The sequence below is a fragment of the Aquila chrysaetos genome, chromosome 3, assembly GCF_900496995.4.
Source record: "Aquila chrysaetos chrysaetos chromosome 3, bAquChr1.4, whole genome shotgun sequence".
Lineage (NCBI taxonomy): Eukaryota > Metazoa > Chordata > Aves > Accipitriformes > Accipitridae > Aquila > Aquila chrysaetos.
Window position 1 is genome coordinate 75,413,971 of NC_044006.1, and position 23,769 is coordinate 75,437,739.

At 44.9% G+C, this 23,769-nt stretch overlaps 1 protein-coding gene across 1 annotated transcript in view; it reads left to right on the forward strand.

The window, feature by feature from the left end:
* LOC115339543 (vasoactive intestinal polypeptide receptor) overlaps positions 1-23,769 on the forward strand; it is a 122,189-nt gene that overhangs the window by 16,554 nt on the left and 81,866 nt on the right. The window contains exon 2 of the mRNA XM_030009683.1: positions 23,353-23,449. Coding sequence (XP_029865543.1) covers positions 23,353-23,449 — 97 coding nt within the window. The remainder of the gene's footprint in view (positions 1-23,352; positions 23,450-23,769) is intronic.

Here is a 23,769-nt window from a genome sequence, read left to right on the forward strand (position 1 = left end):
GTAAATACAGGTATGATTATTGAAATAATAGGCTTTATATTAAAATAGATGCCTCTTAATAAGGTATTAAGGTTTGATTTTAGGCTTTGTTGCTGCTTCTCTTTCCTCACCCTGTGCCACTGCTGTGTGTTCTGTGTGATTGCCTAGATCCCGAGCGTGGGAATTTAGGAGTGAAACGAAGAGACAAAGCTGCATTTCCACACTTAGAGAAGCCACTTTTTCTCAGAAATACTTATCGCCTGATAAACCTATGAGGAATGAACGAGGCAGAGCCGTATCCCGGTGCCAGTTTCACTGTGATTTAAAAGCATTCCAGCTTTGTGCTATGTCAAAGAGCCATAAATTCTCATCTACAAATAGCAGTCCTCGGTAATGTGTGCAGGGCTGGGAATGGGATGTTCTGGGCAGGAAGCAACCCCTTGAGGCAGGAAACCCAGTTAAGGGAAGTTAATGGCAAGAACCAGATGATGGTGAACACAATATTTCATTGCGGTGGGCAGGCACGGGCTGCTGAACAGAATATCCTCATTTTTCACTTGTCTAGCTGGTAGGCTGTGGAGTTGGGAAGAGCTTCTTAAAGACTCCGGTCCTCAGACATGATACCTGTTGACAATCACCTGCACTACCTTGTCTGGAAGATCTTCCCTAGCTGGAGCAACCAGCTAGGCATGGCAGTATGAGCTTGTGCCACTGAGATGCATTTTCAGCTCTGACCACAGATGAGCCTCAGGGAAAAGGTTAAACTCTTCACAGGAAGAGTAAAGCAATTGGATTGTGAAATCCCGGCACTGCAGATGTGTTCTGGGTCTGTGTTCCCAGATTAACACCCAGATGAGTCTGATAAGCTATGTACAGTACAACCCTCTTTTATATGGATGGGGCACCTAAGATAGCAAGTGGGTTGAACCGCTGTCCCACGGCACATCTGCAGTCACAGGAGTTGCACAATCCCGTTGTTTTCCTTAGGTGAAGTACATCCAAATGGTTCGTAACTGGCAGATGCAGCCAGAGTTCGCCGTGTCCCTGGCTGAGTATTCCAAGCCTGGACTTGTAGAGTTTAGCAAACCCAGAACTGATGACATGGATGTCCCTGCCTTGAAGACCAGAAGATAGCAAAGAAAAGTAAGAATGGTGTCTCTTCCCTGGAACAGCGGGACAGTTCCTTTGTTCAAGATGGATTTCCTTCTCCCGTATGCTGGAACAGAGGAAGACATTATGCAAAGGACAGCTAGACTCCCAGCATTCATCATCTGTTAGTAAGAACTGGATGCACACCCTCCTTTTGTCCTGTAAAAACGTCCCCAAGGTGGGACTGATTTGCAGATCAAGGCATCTAACTCTAGTCATTTCATTATGGTCGCTGGAGCTTTGAGGTTTGATTTAACTGCCCACAGGTAGGGCCTTGGGCCATTTCAGAGAGCTTAGGGCTCCCAGGTGCCTGTGCAGAGGGCACAGGTCTCCCGTACGCCTGTTCTCGTACCAGCCAGCCCACGTGCTGTCCCAACTCTGCTTGAGGATTTCTTGTGGGACTGGGCAGCAAACTTGACAAATGAATTCTGCCTTGAGTTGTGATATGTCTGTGTCTATTCATGTGTGTACAGAGACCAGCTCAACGTCACCAGTCTGCACTGGTGAAATACCAATAGCTGCTAGTCACTTTTGGCAAGCCTAAAAACTAAAGAAGCAAAACCAGCAGCAAAAATCATGAAACAATTATGAAAAAGTTGAATTTCTCATTTATTTGCCTCCTGGATTACAGATGTTTGGTATCTTTCTTTTCTGTGCCATCAAGATGACTGGAAGCCTGCTGCTGCTGCTCGTCCATTGGCTGGGATGTACTAACCATGCCAGGACAAAAGGAAAATACTGCAAGTTTCCTGATGAAACCTTGGGGATTGACAGCACCCAGTGGCTCCAGCAGTATCAATATGACTTTGCTTTGTCTCTTCTTGCTTCATGACGTAGATATTTAGGCCTTGATCAGGCTTTTTCTAACAAAAAGGTGTTAATCAAACAGGAGTGCCCCTAAAGTGGAGTTTATAAGGACTTCTGTGCAGCATTTCCTCCTCTTGAAGTTCAGAAGGTTATTGAAACTTCATTATTTGAATGTGTTTTTTTCCAAACATAGAGCAGCAAGAGCAAGTGGGCTTCTGTGATTAAAGGCTAGCAGCTATTTGAGAAAATCCAAGTGGAATGTAACGTCTCAGTGCCTGGGCCAAAATCTGACATCAGAAACCCAGGAAGTCTGGGCAGTTGTAGCTATATTAAGATTAGAGTAATCCCTGATGGGAAGGGTAAATTATTTTATTTGGCTAGTTATTGAAAGCAACTAATTTTCACCAGTTACCCCATTAAGTTGAGTCCAACAACATGTTTCTGATAAAGCATTACTCGCACTTTGCTGAACTCTTCTTTTCAGGAGCTGAGATGGACAACTCAGCACATCTCTTTCCTCTTGCCCTAGCTATTAATCTAGATACCCTGGAGAGACTTATGAATTTGCATAGGTTTCCACTTTGCATCCCATTGTGCCTTTCTCTGCTAGATTGAATTGCCTTATAGTGGAGTACCTCTGAAGACATTCAACATCTGAGTGAGTTGCCTAAACATAGGTGCCCAGTGTCTACTGAGATAACCTTATGTGCAGGCATTCAGGTCTTGCTCCACAAGGATGCAAAGCTCCTCTAATTGCTTTTCTGCTTCCTTTCCACACCCTCCCTTGGTCCTTATTGCCCTTTTAAAATGCCTGAAATTAGTGTCACAGCACAGGCCTTCCCAATATTGTGTAGAAAAGGACTATTACCTTCTTGTTCTTCCTTGCTGTTCAGTTTATACAGCAAACAGTTGTTAGCCTTTTCTCAGCAGCACGTACTGGGAGTTCACGCTGAATTATTTATTTACCTCTTTTAATCCTCAAATCCTCCACAACATTACTTCTTTTCCAGAATTCAGGCTGCTGTACTGGAGTTCTGTGCTGAATCTGTTCCTTCTTGAGTGCAGCTTTTGCATTTGGCTGTATTCAAATAGACCTTCTCAGCCAGCTATTATAAGTGCTCTTAGGTGCAAGCTATCCAGGCCTGCTGATTTTAAATGTTTATCTCTTGTAGATGTTGTTTAACATTTGCCTTTGTTACTAATGGACTGGAAAAAGCTTCATCATCATCAGAGACATGCACGTTGCCCTGGTACTTTCCTAATACAGATCAAAATCACACGTTGAACTTTCCTCTATTAGATCACGCATTGAACTTTCCGCTACTGGACTGTACCATCTGTAAGATTTTGTTTGTTGTAATGCTTTTGTTTAAAAACAACCAAACAAAAAAACCAAAACACCAAAGAACCCCAACCAAAGAAAACCCAACCAAACAAAACCCCAAACTGACCAAACAAAAAAACCCTTGAAAATAATAGCTTCTCATTAACCTCTTATTCTTACCAGCTACAGATTTTTCCTGATGTCTTGAGGTTCCCATATAATGCTTCTAAGCTTCTTTTATACTTCTTCATCTATAGTTCTCTTCTGTTTAGTAAATATTTCTGGGTTTGGGTTGTTGGTTTACTTATTTATTTTCACTTCCGATTCCCCCTTTTAATTCATAGTTGAACTGAGATTAGTTTTTACTCAAAGTTAATCATTTGGATTGGGAAATCATGCTTGGCTCGGATCATTATCTCTTTGGCCGCCTGGCCCGTCCTTCAGAAGAACCATGACCTGTCTCACAACACTGTGTGCAAATAGGACAACCAGGGGCAGGTGATGAAGGAGGTACCCCATCATCGAGCTGGTGCCCGGCCATCAGCAGGAAAAGGTTACGTGGCAGGCAGGACGCACGGATCACAAGAGGACTGAAGACAGGTTTTATTACTGAAGCATAGTTTGGGGGACAATGGGGATATCCTAATAGGGTACCACGACATGCTGGAATTGCTTTCTGGAAGATATAGATCAGAAGTTGGAAGTTGGAAAAAGATAACATCATCTTAATGACATCATTTTGAAAGTGTAGGCATACGTTCCCTGAAAAGGTATGAAGGATCAACAGAGAAGAGCACGTAAGTGCAGCGATCATTTTGCTACAGTTGTTTACTCAAAAATCACCTCTTAATAAACATTATAATCAGTGCAATGAAATTTTCCACAGTTCACAGGGAGAATCTGAGAGGGGAACTTCATTGATTTCACGGGGAGATAGTTTTAACATTGTTATGAGCAATTTAAGTGCTGTTTCATTAACAGTTTTATGGTTAGTACAATTAATAATGCCAGAGAAGAAAAAGAAACGTGCCTTATATTAAACTCAGCTTTCAGTAAGTAGAATACATGCAAGTGGGGATCTCCTGTTTGGTATCATTGCTTCTAGAGATATGTCTGTGTTTATAGAATATATTGCCATTCATGTGACTTGGATGGCAAGCTTGAAAACTTGGCTGGGTTTTGTCAGTTAATGTTTTTTAGAAAATTCTTGGAATACATTTGTTGTGTGTCCATGCTTGAATCGTTACTGCGGTGAATGCCTTCTGTGGGAAACCTGTGACTTCCAGGAGTTCGTAATATGGCCAAGAAACCTCTGCTCAAGATAAAACTTTGGAGGGAAGAGGGACTATATTTTTTTTTTTTTATTGCTATTATTTTTATTTTTTAGTGATCCACCTTAATTGCTTTAGGATGGCTTGGGTTTTGTGGTTATTTCCCCTAAGGCATTTTGGTTCTAGAAACTTTGATGGCACCTTGAGCTATTGCAGAGGGACTTTTAATGGGGTTTTAAATCTGCTTGTACAGTTTCATCTCTACATATAGCCAGGGCTTCTTGAAGCCGTGAGATTTATCCTCCTTGGATGGATACACTTGGCTGGACTCATTGTTAGTCATCCATTGTGCATATGGATGGCTTAGCAGGTGACATCTTGTTTCCAGTTGCACCCTGAATTAATACCCTAACAAGACAGTGGTGTCAGCTGGGGATTGCAGGCGAAGGTCTTACACCGGTTGCTTTAAAGTACCAGGCAAGACATCGCTAACCTGTGAAGCTGTTGTAGGCAAAAGGCGAAGGAACATCATGGATCACAAATGAACTAAAAGGTCCCAGGCAGCTGGGCAGGAGGGACACAGCGTGAGGAGCTACAGCCATCCCAGCTGGAGTCGGACGCTTGGAAAGGCTATCGGCGATCTGGGAGGAAGAGCGAGCGTTGCAGCTGCGCGAGCGTTGGCCAGAGCTAACGCCTACCCGGCGAGCGGCTGTGTTTGAACAAGGGGTGCAATGCCTTGGGGTGGTAGATGCACCGTGGTGGCTCCAAGGAGACCTCACGCTGCTTTGCCCGCAGCTCCCTAGAGACCTGCACCGCTCACATGGATGCTTAGGGATGTTGAAATCTCAGACGCGGGTCAGAGTGGAAAACAGCATTTTCAAGAGCAGTAATGTACTGCGTTAAGTGTCCCTCTCGGACAGATGCTGCGTTCAGGGACAGAGAGGTTCAGATGTCGAGGGTGACTGTGTTTAGAGGATGATGTCAAGGTCTGTTGGCTGACCGGTCCTGGTCAGCTGTACAAACCCTGGGGAAAAAGTAAACCACAGCAGACAAAGATGCTTCCTCTGCAGAATCGTTTCCCTGATTACCTCCATTCCTTCAACGTCCTTCCTGATGTTTGAAGGCAGTGCAATCCTTATTTATGATAAGGAAAGTCCTAGGTATGCTGTGAAGCCCGCCTGTCTGGGGAGATCTCAGCAAGGCTCACGTGTGTGCATGTGAGCCGCTCGGCTGTATAAACGGAGAGGAACTAAAGTGAGGAAATGCTGGTTTTTTTAAGAAACCTTTTTTTATCAATTGCTGTTGATTTTGCAGGGCAAAGCTGTATTTTTACCCTCCTGTTGCAACATGAACGTATATATCCAAGGGATACTGGAACCTGTTGTGGCACTTAGGGAGCTGGAGTGCATGAAGGGGGACGCCCTTTTCTGATAGCTTTTCTGCTTCTCCTGCGGGATGATGTTATTGCTTACAGCTTATTTTTCCTGTTCAGCTGCGACTCTGCAACACAAAGTTCATTGGAGTGTGTCATTCACCTGCTGCACTGATATTACTGGAATTTGCTGAAAGGTGATTTTGTTACTAAGACTTAGATAAGGGATCTGGAAGAGTTACTTTTGGTTTCTGCTCCTGATGAAACGTTTAGTCCTCCTCAACTTTGTGAGCTTTTCTTCTCCACCTGCAAAATCAGAATTTCTGTCTTTTTTGCCTGTTTTAGTCTATTTTCCACGTCAAGGGTTCAGAGGAGGGGCTGAAAACACAGACAACCCCTCTTACATTTGGCTGCTGATTATTTTAGGCTGCAAGTAATAAAAACAATAAACTGAAACCAAACTTTTGTTTTGGTTAAAGGAAAAGAGGCAAGTGATCCCTGATAGACTTTTAACTGGGGCAGATGTATCCATGTTGGGGTAAAAGCCCTTGAAAAAGCTGGAGTCCAGGCAGGGCCAGAAGAATGATAAAAGGTCTGAAAAATGCTGGGGGGGGGGGAGAATTGAAAGAACTGGGGATGTTTATTCTGGAAAACAAAACACCGAAGGGAGAAATCACAACTTGTCTTTAAGTATGTGAAAAAACTACTGCAAATGAGAAGCGGGAGAAAAAAATCTGTTCTCCATAACCAGTCTGGGTAGAACTAGAAATTTGGACCTTAAATTGCAGCCACAGATACTTCACACCTATGTTACTTTGCTGTTTTGTTTGATGAACTTCCACCACCTTACAAGTGGAGAGAACTAGTTAATCAGGCCATGATTATATTATTACATGGAGGCATAATACCAGTGTCACTAATCCAGGATTGAGCTTTTTCTGGGGCTCAGGCTCTTGCATTCAGTTTGCCAGAGCATCTGACTGTCTCAGATTTGTTTTGTCAAAATCAGAAATCATTGCTCAGTACCACTGTGAGAATATCAGTGGATTCCTAGGCTATATTAGTGTCATGGTTTAAGCCCAGCTGGCAACAAAGCACCATGAGGCCCCTCACTCACTCCTACCCCCGGTGGGATGGGCAGGAGAAAATACAAAGAAACGCTCATGGGTCAAGACAAGGACAGGGAGGGATCACTCACCACTTATGGTCATGGGCAAAAAGTCAGAATCAACTTGGGGAAAAAACAAAATCCATTTAATTTACTATCAATCAAATAAAAACAAGGGTAATGGAAAGTAAAACTAAACCTTAAAACAACTTCCCCCACCCCTCCCTTCTTTCCTGCTCAACTCCACTCCTGATGGGAATGGGGGTTGGGGTCAGTTCCTCACATTTTGTCTCTGCCGCTCCTTCCTCCTCAGGGCAGGACTCCTCACTCTTCCCCTGCTCCACTGTGGGGTCCCTCCCACGGGAGACAGTCCTCCACCAACTTCTCCAATGTGAGTCCTTCTCATGGGCTACAGTTCTTCATGAACTGCTCCGGCATGGGTCCTTCCCACGGGCTGCAGTCCTTCAGGCACAGCCTGCTCCAGCGCGGGCTTTCCCATGGAGTCCCGGCCATCTTGGGGGGCATCCATCCCCCTGCTCCGGCGTGGGCTTCTCTCTCCCCGGGCTGCAGGTGGAGATCTGCTCCCCCATGGACCTCCGTGGGCTGGGGGGGGAACAGCCTGCTGCCTCACCAAGGGCTGTAGGGGCATCCCCTCCTCCCTCACCTTCCTCACTGACCACGGTATCCACACAGCTGTTCTTCCCACATTCCAGACTCCTCCCCTGCTGCAGGTTCCCCTTCTTAAATCTGTTCTCCCACAGGTGTTACCACCGTCACTGACGGGCTCGGCCTTGGCCAGAGGTGGGTCCAACTTGGAGCCAGGGAAGCTTCTAGCAGCTTCTCACAGAAGCCACCCCTGCAGCTCCCTCCCCCGCTACCAAAACCCCACCACACAACCCCAAAACAATTAGCAAAAAATGACCACTCTTGTTTTTGGCTTTGTGCAGAGCCATGTTTCTTTATGCATGCACGGAGGAGCTGAGTTGTCAGTCTGGAATCACCCCGCTTCATGAGGTCATTTGAGAACTGAAATCCCAGTGAAATCAAAGGGACACCTGAAAGCCTCCTCCTCTGTTATCCCATATAATATTCAGTGTTTGAAAGGCACACAAGACAAAAGATGAATAAGCAATAGGTAGGGCTGGTTTTTTTCACAGCAGTTTTCCTTTTCTCCCTGCTTTCACCCTTCCTGAGGTGAATGCTGTGGAAGTAGATGTTCCCTGCGCTCCTCACTGATACTCTTGCTGCTCAGCATGCTGCTGCCTGTCTCTCAACTAAATCAGTTTACATGCTTGAAGGAATTTTGGGGAGTCAGCAAAATGTTTTTTGCCTTGGTGTCATACTTTCTTCCTCAGAACTGAAGTTGGGTTTAGTTGCTATCTTTTTTCCTCCTCTTTTTTTTTTTCCCTTTCCTTTTCTTTTTTTTTTTTTTCCTCCTCCCGGCTTTCCGGCATTATTGTAGCTAACCTGCAGGACTGCAGTTTCTGAGGCAGCTGTCTGGTATCATTGCTGTCTCTTGATTTGATGTGACCAAGCATACGGCATCAAGGGATGCTGGAGAGGAGCCAGGAAAGATCAGGCTCTGGATGTGAAGTTGCTGGGCAGGTAGGGGCTGCTAAGGCATGGAGGAGGTGGCTGGAAAGGGCTGATTAATTCTAATTAATCCAGAGGCACCATCATCATCCTTTAAATTAGCCCTCTCTGTCCCTTTTTAAGGGTCCTTGCCCCCATCTCTAGTTGTAGGCAGATCTGCATCGGCCATTTGCAGGCATGAGTGCACACGTGTGACGGATTCTGCACCACCCTGCTCGCTGAGGTCACCAAGGAGCATTGCCCTCTATGGGGATGTTCAGAAAATGCCCCAAGAGGTGTTTGCTGGAGACAGGGACCATGTGGAGAAGAGTAAGTTGCCTATAATATTTCAGTCGGGCAGCTTTGGTTTATGTGGCCCAGCATCCGTTAAGTTCAATCAGCTAACAGGTCCTTCTGCTCTGTCATTTCCAGCAGAGGTTTCAGATTCTCATGGACCTTTTTGTTGCTCGCTCCCTCTTTCCTATTCTCTTTTTATCAATGCATTTCATTCCATCTTTAATAAAGCCAATGGATCCTTAACTAATACCACTGCAGACCTCCCTGTGGCTCTGTATTTCTGCCTTCATCGCAACCTGCAGTCTTCGCACTAACCACTTCCTTAGTTTCCTTCCAGTTGTTGTGTTAATCCCCATATCTACTGTTAAGGCAGTCATTCCTTTTGGCGTGCCATCAGACTATTTACTGAAGTTCAGAAAGATCAGATCCACTGATTTTCCTCTCTCCAAAAAAAACCCCCAGGAACCTTATCATAAAAAGCCATTGGTTACATTGCCATGATTTACTTTTGATAAACCACATTTTGTATTTTATCCAAATCTCCGTTTGCTGCCGTGCTTTCAATTACTCTTTCCTTCAAGTGGTGTTCAAAAGTCTTGTGTATTTTTGTTCTCAGATTAACTTGCTGGTAGCTATCTGGATCTTTTTTTCCCCCTCCTTCCTATATATAAAAAAAGCATTGCATTTGTTGACTTTCAGCCAGATGGTACCACTCCCACCATCCAATCTGAGCATGTTGTTCTCTTTTGAGTGGCTTTCACCTCATATACAAGTTTCCGTACCCTTGTTTGCCTTCACAGTCAGCCCCGTTGTTGTTCTCAGTTATTCAAGCTAAATCATTTTCACCGTGTGTAATTATTCCACTTTGTATTAGTAAAATTATATTTTTACCTCCAATTCTTTGGAGAAGTCAGTGAACAAAAGTGGGTGGTGGGGCTGCATGTAACTTCTCCTATTTTGGGGCTATGTTAAGTTTTGTCTTGAATTTCAGCATTTTGGATAGCAATCTCACTTTTTTTTTGCCAGTTGTTCTCTTTTTGTTTGTATTGCTGAAAGACTTTTTCTGCTTAGCTGAGTTGGTCTGACAGTAAAGGCTAGACTTCTAGCAGAGCTCAGAGGTTTGCTGCTCCTTGTACTGCTCTAAACATGGTTTTCTTTCTAGAGCCATCAGCCACTTTGCCCAGGTGTTCTGATCACTCCTAATGTCCATCTCAGGTTTTATCTTCCTAATGATCTAATCTATTATATTCCTCATATCCAATATTGCTAAAGTGAGATTTGAAGTCTTTCTCTTGTTCCTGTGTAACAAGCGTTGACTCCTTTCCCGTTCTTTTTTCCATCCAAATTCTCTTTTTCTCTGTTGGCTTTTTGCTGCCTGACCAGAGTATTTTGAGGAGAACATTTAAATATTTCATATAAAGCAGGACATCTCTGACAGAGGTGGATATTGGCATATACTGGCATATGGAAAGGTCATTTAGAGACATGCAAATGCTGGTAACACAGAATGTGAAATATTTAGGGTTTTTTTCGTGACTGCTTTTGTCTATCTTTGGTGTAAGGAAGGAGTTTGGGGAGGCACCCAGACCAACCTGACATTTTTGTTGTGGGTTTTTTTTGTGGCTTGGGGTTTTTTGTGTGTTGGGATTTTTTTTTTTTAGCTACTAACTTGCTGCATGATCTTGGGCTTTCTGCCTTGGTTTCTCCATCTGTTAAAAGAGGCTAGAGATACTACCTTTGTAAAACATTCTGAGATCTACAGCCAGTGGCATTACCTGAGAGAGGTCTGGTGATACTGTACCACTAAGATTTGGTTTTGCCATCTAAGCACTCATTTTCTGTGTCATTTGTGTCCTTGTATATTTTCCCTTTTAAATAGACAAAGCAGAAACATCTTCCCTCTAAGTTTTTCCCCCAACTGTGTTGTTAGCAGGTAAGGAATGACAAAAGAAAATGCCCAGCGCAGTAGAGTAGAATTAATTATCTGCCTGAACAGCCAGTTCATCACAATCTAGTTGCACAGTGGAAGGCAGCTGCAAGTCGGCTTTGCTTCGGGGACTAATGGGAAGCAAAGCTCTAGCTAACGGCCAAGCTGGGAGATGAGACCCTGCAGGAAGCAAGAGGGTGAGATCCTTGGTTCCTTAAAGCCATTGTTAAACTCTTTCCTGGCCAAGCCTCGCCATGTTCAAAACGGAAATTGCTAGCGGGTTGCTTTGATTTGTAATGCAGGTATTTCTAGCATCTGAGACTTCGCAGTGAAATTGTCTGTTTCACTTGACACTCAGCTGTGTACTCAGCAGAAGTGACGATAGCTGAGATGCAGCCCTGTCCCGGCATCCTTGCATTCTGGGATCTTGAGTCTTTTCTGAGTGTTGTTGAGAGGCGGGTGGTTGGGGCTGTCCGAGAAATTAGATGTGACCCTCAGGCTCCTGGGAAGACATCAATGCTCTCTTTGGGTGGAAGTGTTGCATGCATGCCTGGTTTAGACAGCCTGTGTAGAGTGTGTGTCATGTCATATTTGTTAAATTTTCGTGCGTGCCCAAGGCTCTTAGGCTCATGTTACAACCTGTTTAACCTGTAGCTTTAAGTCCCTTTCAGCCAGGAAGAGTGGAACCACGTTTTGAATTATTCATAGAATCATGGAATAGTTTGAGTTGGAAGGGACCTTTAAAGGTCAATTAGTCCAACCTCCCTGCAATGAGCAGGGACATCTTCAACTAGATGAGGTTGCTCAGAGCCCCGTCCAACCTGGCCTTGAATGTTTCCAGGGATGGGGCATCTACCACCTCTCTGGGTGACCTGTGCCAGGGTTTTACCACTGTCAGTACAAAAAATGTCTTCCTTATGTCTAGTCTGAATCTACCCTCTTTCAGTTTAAAACCATTACCCCTTGTCCTGTTGCAACAGGCCCTGCTAAAGAGTTTGTCCCCATCTTTCTTATAAGCCCCCTTTAAGTACTGGAAGGCTGCAATAAGGTCTCCCGGGATCCTTCTCTTCTCCAGGCTGAACAACCCCAACTCTCTCAGCCTGTCTTCACAGCAGAGGTGTTCCATCCCTCTGATCATTTCTGTGGCCCTCCCCTGGACCTGCTCCAACAGGTCCATGTCTTTCCTGCGCTGAGGGCTCCAGAGCTGGTTGCAATGTTTTTCCCATGTTTTTATACTGGCCCTTCACACAGACCACTCAAAACTGTGCAGGGTGAATGTTGATACTGTTTACTTGTTTACTGTCTCCATCAGGAATGTAAGTCCCTTCTAGAATCTCCATCTGTACTCTGTCCACTAAGTCCTGATGGAATATGTTTGTCTATCAATTGCTCAGGTATACTATGTTCTCTGTGTAGACTAGCCATTGGGCACAGTGAGGGTTATCAAAAACAACATCTGAATCAAAAGCTCCCAAAAGTAAATGTAATTAGCAGCTTTCCTCTAGGAGAGCTCTGGACAAGCAGACAGTGATCTCCAGCATGTTCTGTTCTTCTAAATCAAGGCTGTGTCCATATGTCCATCCTACACTCTATTACGTAAGGATCTCTTCAGCTACTCTCTGCATGGTTTTCCCCATTCCTGTGAATCTTTGTTTTTCATGGCAGCAAGGCTCCCTGTGGTTGTCCTAACCTTGCTCTCCCTCCCACGTTTTAGCAAGTGACTTGCCCTTTTGCTTCCTTCCATCCTCAGCCAAAGAAGGGAAGGATGGCCCTGTCCTGATTTGTCAAAGATGGCAGCTCTTGTGCTTGGAGCAGCTCCAAATCACTGGGCTACTCCTGACTCCCTCATTATTAAGAACAATGACTTGATCTTTTGTTCTGAAACACAGCCTGGGTAGGGAGCTTGTCCCGGTAGGCTCTTCTTCCTGGAAGACACGCCTGGATGCTTCAGACTGTCCATGAAGAATCTTTCCATAGAGAGCTCTGATGCTTTTTAAAGGATGCTTTATAAATCCATACGTAACATCCTCACCCAAAGCCTTCTTGACTGAATCACTGTTGCTTCATTTGAAAGAGGGAAGATTAATTTCTTCCTGATCTCTGAATAAACCAAACTCATCTTTTGCCAACATCTTTGTAATTTTTGTACTCTCCCTTGTAGGTAATCAGTCATTTGAAGTGAACTCTTTGAAATGAGGTGCATTTATAGATTGTTTCAGGCGTGTACCTGGATTTCAGCAGAAAGCTTTGAATAGTGGCACAAACAAGCCCTGTTAGGGGCAGTTTTTCAGGATGGGAAGTGATGTATGAATAGTAAAATAATCCTAGAATTGGTCCTAATGTTGGTTTAATAAAAGCTGTTGAAGGTATTGATAGCCAAGAAGGTTAAAACCTTATCAGCAACTGTATTATAGAAGGGTGCTGTGGTGACTGCAGGAAGACATACACCATAGGAGGGATTATTATATGCATGCCTTTTTTCTTATGTTTTCTATGTTTCTTGTTCCTTTATCTCCTCCAGGTTGCTTTTGGGGAAGTGGTACTGACCTTGACAAGCTTGTGCTCTGATCCTATTTGCTTTTTCTTACGGTTGCTGGATCACAAGATTGGAAGATCCATGTCCTAAAGTCATTTACTGTTTGGTGAGCTCAGGAAAGTTTCAAGCACTGAGTGCTCCAAATGCTGAATGTGTCCAGTTTTGACTGTTCAGCTGGAAATGCTAAGGCTGCTGTGCTAAAGCAAGGAGAGGGCACCCAGTAAATGCCAAACACCCTCTTTCATCCACATTACTACCTGCCACTGAGCTTCAGAGTGCCTGCCCTGCCTAGGAAAAGCCATGCTGGGGACAGTGGCTGCTAGACTGCTCTGTACCATTGCCATTTTGCTGGTCACAGTCCTTCCCTGAGTGCATGAAAAAAAGAAATGAGAAGCTGTGCATGGGAAACGCGTCCTCTCCAAACAGACCAGAGCTCCAGGCGAAGTTGCTGCTTGTTGCAGCTGTGGGGGTTTCCAGCATGAATGGTGGGCAAGCCTGGTGTCAGTCCCTCCAGCCCTTGCTTTATTGATGGTGCAGTAACACTGGATTAACACTGGATTTCTAGACCTTTCAGACCTTTCAGTTCCCCTAAAACTTAAAAGGAGCCGCCCATGTTGCTAACCAAAATTATTGTTCCTCAAACCAGACCACTGCAGTATTTCTGAGAATTAGAGAACATCCAGCTTTCTTTATCCAGCTCTCTGGTTATAAATAATATCCAACAGCCAGCCTCGCAGGAGGCTTGTGGGGTCCTGTTTGCCAAAGGTTATGAGTACGTGGTGTGTGTAGGCAGCTCCCAGGCAGTGGGAGAGGTCTAGGGGATGACTGAGAACGCAAAGGGCAGGGAAGAAAACACAGGGACTTTGCTGTGATTTCGATCGATGTTATTTTGTCACAGCCCCTGCGCTGAACTGCCCACTTACGTGCCCGTGGACTCTCCAGGACGTTGCTCAAACTGCCGGTCTCCATTGCTCTGGATTTGGGAACCCCTTCAGCTTTACACCCCACCCAAAGCCTCACAACTTTCTGGGGCCGTGTGAGCAGATCTGAGTTCAGTCCAAATCTTTGGTGTTGTGGCAGGTGGACCTGGTGGATGGTAACATCCAGGTTGGTTTCAGGAGGAAAACGAGACTCTGGTGCCACGGTTGGAGTGAACTGGAGATGCAGTGGAGAGCCATCAGGACTGGGGGGGCCCCTCTGTGGTTGCCCAGGGCAAGAATCAGAGCTGGATGTCAGGAGTTAGGATCTGGCCCAGGACAGAGGAGACAGGAATGAGCACAAGCACCTCACAGGTTTTGCTGAGACATCCACTCAGGGCTTTCTAGTCCCTTCTGAGCCTGTAACTGAATTAAGGACCATTTCTTCTGTGCAGAGCAGTCAAGAGGTGGCTACTCAGGAGATGACTCAGTGCCTGATGAGCAGCAATTCAGGACAGTATTAACAGGTTACCTGCACATTCTCCTGAAGCCAAGTACCTTTTTTGACAGCAGCATTTCAAAGTTGATATATCTTGAATACAATACCATCTGTAAACAAATTAGAGCACTTACTAGTCTTTCACTCAGCTGCTTTATAGGGATCCTGCCAGGTACCATCTCCCATCTGCTCTTGGAGTACTCTGGGGAAGGATGGGGCTGTCTGGAGGGGAATCATTCAGTTCAGAGATGAGCCCAGGTCTCTGGGTTTTCTCTCATTTAACTTCAGATATTTGCAGTGTAGACATCCACCCCTCAGCCAGTTGCCTAAGGCTCCCTGGATGAAGCAGTATAGGGTAAGTTTCCTCTAATCTATTTTAGACAGTTCCTTTAGTTTGAAGTGACTCATGCCCTAAAAGTGCCTGCTTCTCTCTTCAGGTGATGATCAATGTGAAGTAGACAGATGTAGACATTTACATTACAGACACGTATTTTTGCCTATGGATCCCCAAATCATGTTTCTGAGTCCAGGGGTCAAGCAGTTCTGGATCTGCATTTCCTTTGTATTTCTGCCGTTCCTGTAATTGGCTGAGCAGAAGCTTAGGAGGTGAATTTCCTCCAGGAGCTTTGATCAGTTTAGTAGTTAAGTTTCTGAACAATCTTAAAGAAAAGGAACAGAATTTTCCTCAACCAGGCGCTGCTCCTTACACCCGAAGATAGAAGAAAATTAAAAGCAGGCAACGACCAGTAGGTCACGGAAAACTGCAAGTAACTTTGCTGCCCTCCAGTTTCTACAGAAGTCGGGTAGTGGAGTCCACTTCTTTCCTTACTTTGCTGCCCCTGTGTACTCGGGATAATCGCTATTGTCCCTTGCTTATTTTTTCTCAACCATAAGAGAGATATTATGACACTTTGCTCTTTATTCTGAATTGTAGATCTAAACACAACTAATCTCAGTGTAGCAGCGTCCGTCTATTTCTGCCATAACGCGAAGTCAAATCCTTCGTCTGAGCTTCCCAGAAAGGAAATTCATACTTACCTACTCCAGACGATAATTTAAAGTAAGAGGCTAAATGTGCTTACCCAGCCATCAGAGCTCTCTCCTACTCAGTTGTGAGAATTTACTCAAGTGCTGCCTCTCTCGTAATTGCTGTGTGTCATTACTCCAGTGCCAGGGTGTCACTTCTTCCTTAAGACCCTAATTCAGCTCTGCTTTCCGAGAGAGGCATATACAAGCTTGTCGCTAAGGAGTTAAGCAACACAGCTGCTCAGCTTCCCTTTCCTTCTGGTTCTCCAAGCTCTTTGCAAAACACTCTGCACATGTTTCCTTGATCTTCCAACCCCTCACACAGAAAGGGGACAATCAGACTAAATGAAGTCTCCGTGCCTCCAAGCTGCTGGATTGATTTGGCCAAGTTGCCTTTGTTTAACAGGGCCTGCTTAGATGAGCCAGAAAAAAAATCTGCTTTCCTCGTCAAATGATAGATCTGTTATTGGCATGATTATATTTGGCAGAAGTATAAAATGGAGTGGTTTGAACAGCAAAGTGAGAGTCAGGATACTTGGGTATTTGCCTGGACCTCTTTTATTTGGAAAAGTCTCCTAGGGACACATGCTGCTACCCATGCTCTGAGAGTCACTTACTGATGGCTGGTTGCAGAGTAGTGTATTTACAACATGAGTAGAGGTCATAGCAGAATATAGCTTCCCTCTGCTTAAAAAACAGTGTTTTTGAAGTCCTTTTTTATTGATCCTACAAAGGCCACACAGGGTGTTCAGTATGTTTTGAACTTGGTCTTATCTCTCAGTTTACGTCTATATTACTGATATCTGACATTTGTTTCCCCATGCTGTCATGACATATTTGTAACATGGTGTTGGACAAAGGTCCATGAGAAGAGCAAATAATTATAATACTCCGTAAATACTTCCTTTTTTTTTTTTTTCCTCAAGACCACCAGAGCTTTTGCAGCTTTTAAAGTTTGACAGTGTGTTGTGGTTTAAGCCCAGCTGGCAACAAAGCACCACGAGGCCACTCGTTCATTCCAACTCCTGTTCCCAGTGGGATGAGGAGGAGAAAATATAAAGAAAAGCTTGTGGTTGAGACAAGGACAGGGAAGGATCACTCACCAGAATCAACTTGGGGAAAAAACAAAATCCATTTAATTTACTATCAATCAAATAAAAACAAGGTTAATGGGAAGTAAAACCATATGTTAGAACACCTTCCTCCCACCCCTCCCTCATTCCCAGCTCAACTCCACTCCCAGTTTTCTCCACCTCCTCCCCCCTGAGTGGTGCAGGGGGACGGGGAATGGGGTTGGGGTCAGTTCAGCACATTTTGTCTTTGCTGCTCCTTCCTCCTCAGGGGGAGGACTCCTCACTCGTCCCCTGCTCCCCCATGGTGTCCCTCCCACGGGAGACAGTCCTCCATGAACTTCTACGGTGTGGGTCCTTTCCACGGGCTGCAGTCCTTCAGGCACAGCCTGCTCCAGCGCAGGCTTTCCCATGGAGTCCCGGCCATCTTGGGGGGCATCCATCCCCCTGCTCCGGCGTGGGCTCCTCTCTCCCCGGGCTGCAGGTGGGCATCTGCTCCCCCGTGGACCTCCGTGGGCTGGGGGGGGGACAGCCTGCCGTCTCACCATGGGCTGCAGGGGCATCCCCTCCTCCTCCTTCTCCTGCACTCACCTCGGTATCCGCAGAGCTGTTCCTCTCACATTCCAAACCCGACTCACTGCAGGTTCCCCTTCTTAAATCTGTTCTCCCAGAGGTGCTACCGCCGTCACTGATGGGCTCAGCCTTGGCCAGCGGCGGGTCCAACTTGGAGCTGGGGAAGCTTCTAGCAGCTTCTCACAGGAGCCACCTCTGCAGCCCCCTGCCCCGCTACCAAAACCCCACCACACAACCCCAAAACACGGTGTTATTGTTGGAAATTTGTTACCCATCAGTATAGATAAAAATCCTGTGTTGGTGTCTTCCTCTGGTTCATTCTCTTTGCTCATTCTTGCACTTCTACACGGTAATTTTTTTGGCTCGCTCAAAGGGTTTTTAGGAATAAAAATGTTCCTACAAATAACGAGTATAAATGAAAGCCCCTGGACTGAAATTAATGGTAGGCTCTTCTGGCAACTAGCCAGAATTAGTTCCTTCAGGTTATGCTACTGAGGCTTGAAATATGACCTGCCTGCTAAAATCTTTCATTTTTTTTGCTGTCCACATGAAAAAAGGTTAAGGAACTCCATCTCCACCTAGACCAGTGACTGAAGTCAACTTAGAGAAACCATAGGAAGGCAACTGATGCTCTTGTCTTATACCGTTACTACCTTCACAGAAGCTATGGGAAGGTAGTAATGGTATAAGAAATTTTCATTCAGATAACTAGAAGCGTACCCATGTGTCACTACTGTGGAGGCTCTGGGAGATGAACAGAAATGGGCAAGGGATGTGATTTCATCATCTGTAGGCTTTTCAATTCTACTCCTTCCTTGTTTAACTCCAAATCCCATTATCACTGTGGTCACCCCAGTCCCCATCTCTGCTGGAGTCTCCATACGGTGCCCTCCAGGTGAGCCCAGGAACACTCTGAGATCAGGAGAAAAGGGGGTACTGAGGTTTACATCACTTCTTGTGGCCCCATACTCCTGCTTACCTGCAGCTCTGGCTTCGCTCTGAATCCCACCAGCCTTTGAGGAGTTGCTGTGTAAGCAAAGGAGTTGACCCGTGGTTAGCCTGGCCCTGCTAACGGCAGACAGCATAGATGAGACTAAACATTTCTGCAGTTCCTTCAGTCTGTGACAATCCTTTGAATTGTATTTAATTAAAGAGTGTACACAATGGCTTTCTTTGCAGCAGCAGACTGTGCGGTAATCCTCTAACAATTGTTGGGATCCGGTGGGAAGGAAAACTCTCATTAATAAAGACTTTGGGGATAATTCCACGTGAGAGTTGCTGCAGAATTCAGAGCTGCAGGAAATCACATCCAGAAAAACATTCCCTTCATCTTTCTGCTCAGGGTTTCACAGTGTGTGCGCAGGAAAAAATGACCCCTGACAAACCCACCACAATTTTTACGTGGTATCTTGGGCATGCCACTAGGGCTTAGTGAAGGAGGGTTTACTGAGTTTCGGCTTCAGCCACAATGGAGATGTCCAGGAAACTGGATTATTGTTCACTAGCCGATGTTAATGTGAGCTAACCAAAGCTGGTCATGCTTTTCCTTTATCTACACTTTTTGGATGGGAAATGTGAATTAGTGTAGTCCTCAGTCCCATTTCTGCGTGGCCAATTGCCCACTGCAGTGAAGGATGCCAAAGTCCCAAATCTCTGCCTTTTCCGCAGGAAAAGCCAACCAAAAAAAACACAGCAAGAAAACCCATAACTGGGGAAGAAGTAAAGTGAGTTTGTACCAAGCTGTCTATAAAGTCTACTTCAAGCTTTTCTAGAAGGAATACACCAAGGAAGGAGAGTTATTTAGCCTCTCATCCCAGGGAAGATCGCCCTTGACAGGCAAGACTCGTGGCTCTTGAGGGGTCTTTTCAGCCATGAGCATTTTGTCAACTGGGAGGTGAATTAAGGCAGCTGAACTTCTTGCCCTGCTCACCATCATGCCGGGTGAACTGATGATCTACCAACAAAAAAAAGACACAGTTTTCTGTTTCCTTGTGATGCCCAAATCTGTGGGGGTTTTGGGTTTGGGATTGGTTTTTTTTTTATTCTAGCTGCCTTTGTTAGCCTATAGCAATGATGGCTGTGATATGTGTAACACGTTATTAGTGTTATCACTAGGGAGGTAGAAGGAGGGTTGCTGTGATTTGGGTTATTTATTTACTTGTTTAGTTAATGTGGAAAATGAGCCATAAACTAGAAGGCCTCCAATGTGAATCTGTTTGTTGACCTTGATGATTCAGTTAAAGGTCTTTAGACATCAAATTCACACATCACTGACCTTCTCCAGCTGAATAGTAGGTATTTTAGTTTGAATTGGTCCAACTACTGTCAGTGAAGTGGGATGAAAGCCTTCAGGGCTGATGCTCACTAGCTCTCTGTGGACTAGAAGGAATGGTAAATATCAGTTTGGGCTAAAGATACAGTTTTTACCCAGCTAAAATGAAAGAAGATGTGTCCCACTGAGAGAACAGGTGAGATACGTCCCAGTCTTTGTTTGTTTGTTTATAGAATCGTAGAATCATTTAGGTTGGAAAGGACGTTTAAGATCATGGAGTCCAACCATCAACCTAACACTGCCAAGTCCACCACTGAACCACGTCCCTAAGTGCCACATCTACATGTCTTTTAAATACCTCCAGGGGTGGTGACTCCACCACTTCCCTGGGCAGCCTGTTCCAATGCTTGACAACCCTTTCAGTAAATAAATTTTTCCTAATATCCAATCTAAACCTCCCCTGCTGCAACTTGAGGCCATTTTCACTTGCCCTATCACTTGTTACTTGGGAGAAGAGACCGACCCCCACCTCGCTACAACCTCCTTTCAGGTAGTTGTAGGGAGCGATAAGGTCTCCCCTCAGCCTCCTTTTCTCCAGACTAAACAGCCCCAGTTCCCTCAGCCGCTCCTCATAAGACTTGTGCTCCAGACCCCTCACCAGCTTCGTTGCCCTTCTCTGGACACGCTCCAGCACCTCCATGTCTGTCCTGTAGCGAGGGGCCCAAAACTGAACACAGGACTCAAGGTGCGGCCTCACCAGTGTCGAGTACAGGGGGACGATCACCTCCCTGCTCCTGCTGGCCACACTATTTCTGACACAAGCCAGGATGCCATTGGCCTTCTTGGCCACCTGGGCACACTGCTGGTCATGTTCAGCTCCCTGTCAACCAGCACCCCCAGGTCCTTTTCCACTGGGCAGCTCTCCAGCCACTCTTCCCCAAGCCCGTAGCGCTGCATGGGGTTGCTGTGACCCAAGCGCAGGACCCGGCACTTGGCCTTGTTGAACCTCGTACAGTTGGCCTCGGCCCATCGATCCAGCCTGTCCAGATCCCTCTGTAGAGCCTTCCTACCCTCGAGCAGATCAATCCTCTTGCCCAGCTTGGTGTCATCTGCAAACTTACAATTCATTTGCTTTTAAGTATCTAGTACTGTTTTAGAGAGCTTAATATATATGAGGTAGCTGTCTTGGGGTTGGCAGATCCAACATACAATTTACATGGGCCCATGCCCCCCAAGAGCGGTACCCTAGGACATCTCAGCTGAGGCTAGATGCCTCGATTCGGGAGACTAAATCCCACCTCAGTGTCTGGCTCTGCTTGAAATCAGTAGGGACTGGGCACCTAAATACTCCCTCAGTCAATGGAGCCACCTTGCTTAAAAACTTACAGCAAGTCAACACCAACACTGAAAAAGCCAAGATCACCTGGTGTTTGTTTTAGCTGGTTGACACTCTTTTTCCAGTGGTTTGCCTAACATAGATGTCTTTCCTCTTGGACTGGATGAAAAAAAAAAAAGATTTTTAAAATTACATCCATAATCAAGTTTACCCAAATGTATCATGAGCCCATTTTGCAGAATACTAACAATGAATTGGCCTCTTTTTTTTTTTTTTCAAAAGGTGATAAAACATTTACTCAAAAGTAGCTATCGGGCCGTTGAGGTAAATATGCAACCAACCAATTTAGGCATGCATTTTTAGTGAAGGAAAGATGCAGCAGTGAAGTACTTGCTAATGGGCTTGGTAGAAAATTTACTGCATAAAAAAATTTAAAAAATCCATTGCAGATGTACAGAGCGCTTTGCCAGCCCTGATCAAAGTTAAAGCTGTAAGAATTAATTTATAAAGTGAAAACTTGAGTTATTTATAAATGTGAGATGAATTTGGCAATAGTTTAAGTCCAGAGAGTTAAAACTTTCCTTTGAAAAAGTCAGAATGTTGTGAAAATATTTCAGTCTTTATTTTTACAGCAAGTGTTCTGCAAATCTCTCACGCTTCCCCTCATGCTTTTTTAAGGTTAAAATAAAAAGGCAAGAAGCACTGTAAATCAAAACAAAAATGAATCTATGGTATTTTAGATGAGCCAAGATAAAATTTCCTAAGATCTGTTTCCCTTTGGGAAAAAAAAAATTGAGTACCAAGACAACTCCAAATAATTCCCCTCCTTCTCATGTTTGTTTTTTTTTTTATTTTTAATTTGACTAGAAAACCACATAATTAATTGTTTATACACTACTAATCAAGGCCCATTCCCAACCTAAAGGAAATTACAGTCTGAACAAAACATAGGGTGAAACAGAGAAGAGAGCTGGTTTGGGTTAATAAGAAATGGTGAGAATAAATATAATGTGCTAAATTATTTTATAATTTTAATCCAAAGGGCAATTTACATCAAACAATTGTTCCTTCAAAGGATTTCTGGGCCTTCTGTCTTGCAAACTTGTCTGGCAAATATATTGAAATGAGGCATGAAAAGATCTTTTTTTTTTTCCTTTCTCTGCCTATTGCTGATGAAAATACATGCTTTTTCCAAAATCCAGCAAGAGTGAACACTGAATCAAAGACTTCCTACAGGCAAAGGCTCATCCCCTGTCCTCAAAATCTGTCCCTGAAGCTTACCCGACTCATGGTTCTTTCTGCATCGCATTTAACAGTGATGGTATAAACTGAAGCCGAGACTTCTGCTCTCTTCACATCACTCCCCTCTCACCGTCTCTTTGCAGCCGAGTTTCTGAATAGGTTTCTCCCTGCTGAATGCAATTTCCAATCTCTTTGAAAGAGATGGGGGTTTGTGCAGCGCCGTGCGTAATGGAACCTCAATTTCTGCTTGCAATTGCCATAGCAATGAAGCAAAGTGTTCCATCCAAGTTGAGAGCATGTTGGTGGCAAGGGGACACTGTGTTACGTGACCCGTCGTCCAGCTCCTGGTTCCTTTTTTGGCGTGCAAATTGTCATTAGCACATTTTATGATTGAGGCAGTTCATGAATTACATGTTGTAAGGAGTCCACGATTAATTACCTGAACATTTATAGCCACTGTTGTATTACAAACACAATATAATTAGGTCTGACTGAGGAGAAACCGCTTGGGGGAAAAAGTCTTGTCATTGGGAATTTCCTGCTTTTTAGCTCCTTGATCTCCTAATCTGCATCAGAGATTTCGTTCTTATTTGATTTGGTTTTTGTTTTGCTTTGAATTAGCATGAGCCAGGAGGCAGGCCACGTGAGAACGGAGGGAATAAACCATGTAAGCACAGATCCCACTGCTCTGGGCATGAATATTAAAACTGCCATCTTCCTGCCCTAGATAGCTGTTAGTGTTAGGTTAGTCAGGCAGGGTTCCCGGAGCATAAAGAAGCAGAATTGCTCCTGATCATCAGAAAAAAATAAGGTTTTTTTTTTTAAGGAAGGCATGGAGGGAAATGCTGTTTTTTAAGGAAGTCATGGAGGGAAATGCTGTTTTTCAGCAAACTCTGGGTTACACTCCCTTCTTTGGGTTACACTCCCTTCTCTCAAGCAAACATAAAATAAGGCTGGATGTATATCCCCATTGTGCGGTGGCCCAGGAGAGCTCAGACGGCCATGAATCCCCAGGAACGCATCTCTGAGGACAGATGGGTTTTGCTCACTCTCTTCTTCTCTGCCCTTTCTGCAGGCATCCAGCACACGTCCAGAGTGCAGCATCATGCAGGAGATCGAAGAGGAGCGCAGCCAGTGCTTGGCAGAACTTATTGGGGATAACCAGACGTCAGGTATGGGGACGCTTTCTTCTCTCCCTGGCCTGCAAACCAACATCACCCGGCCTCACATCTGCCTCGCCGATGCCATTTCTCACCCCTTCTGCTGCTGGAGCAGGGCAGTCACTCCAGCTGATGTTGAGCTCTTACATTAGGAGGGAGAGGAATAGGTACTTCCAAAGTACGATTCAATCAACCAAGAGTTTGAATTGCTCGCTGGGGATCACTCGCTGCCTCCCAGCTGGGTAAGCCTAGCTTAGGTGTCTCAGTGTGTTTAATCACAGTTAGTCATCCATCTCTCTGAACTGGAAGTGCCTTAACCAATTTTTCTGTGG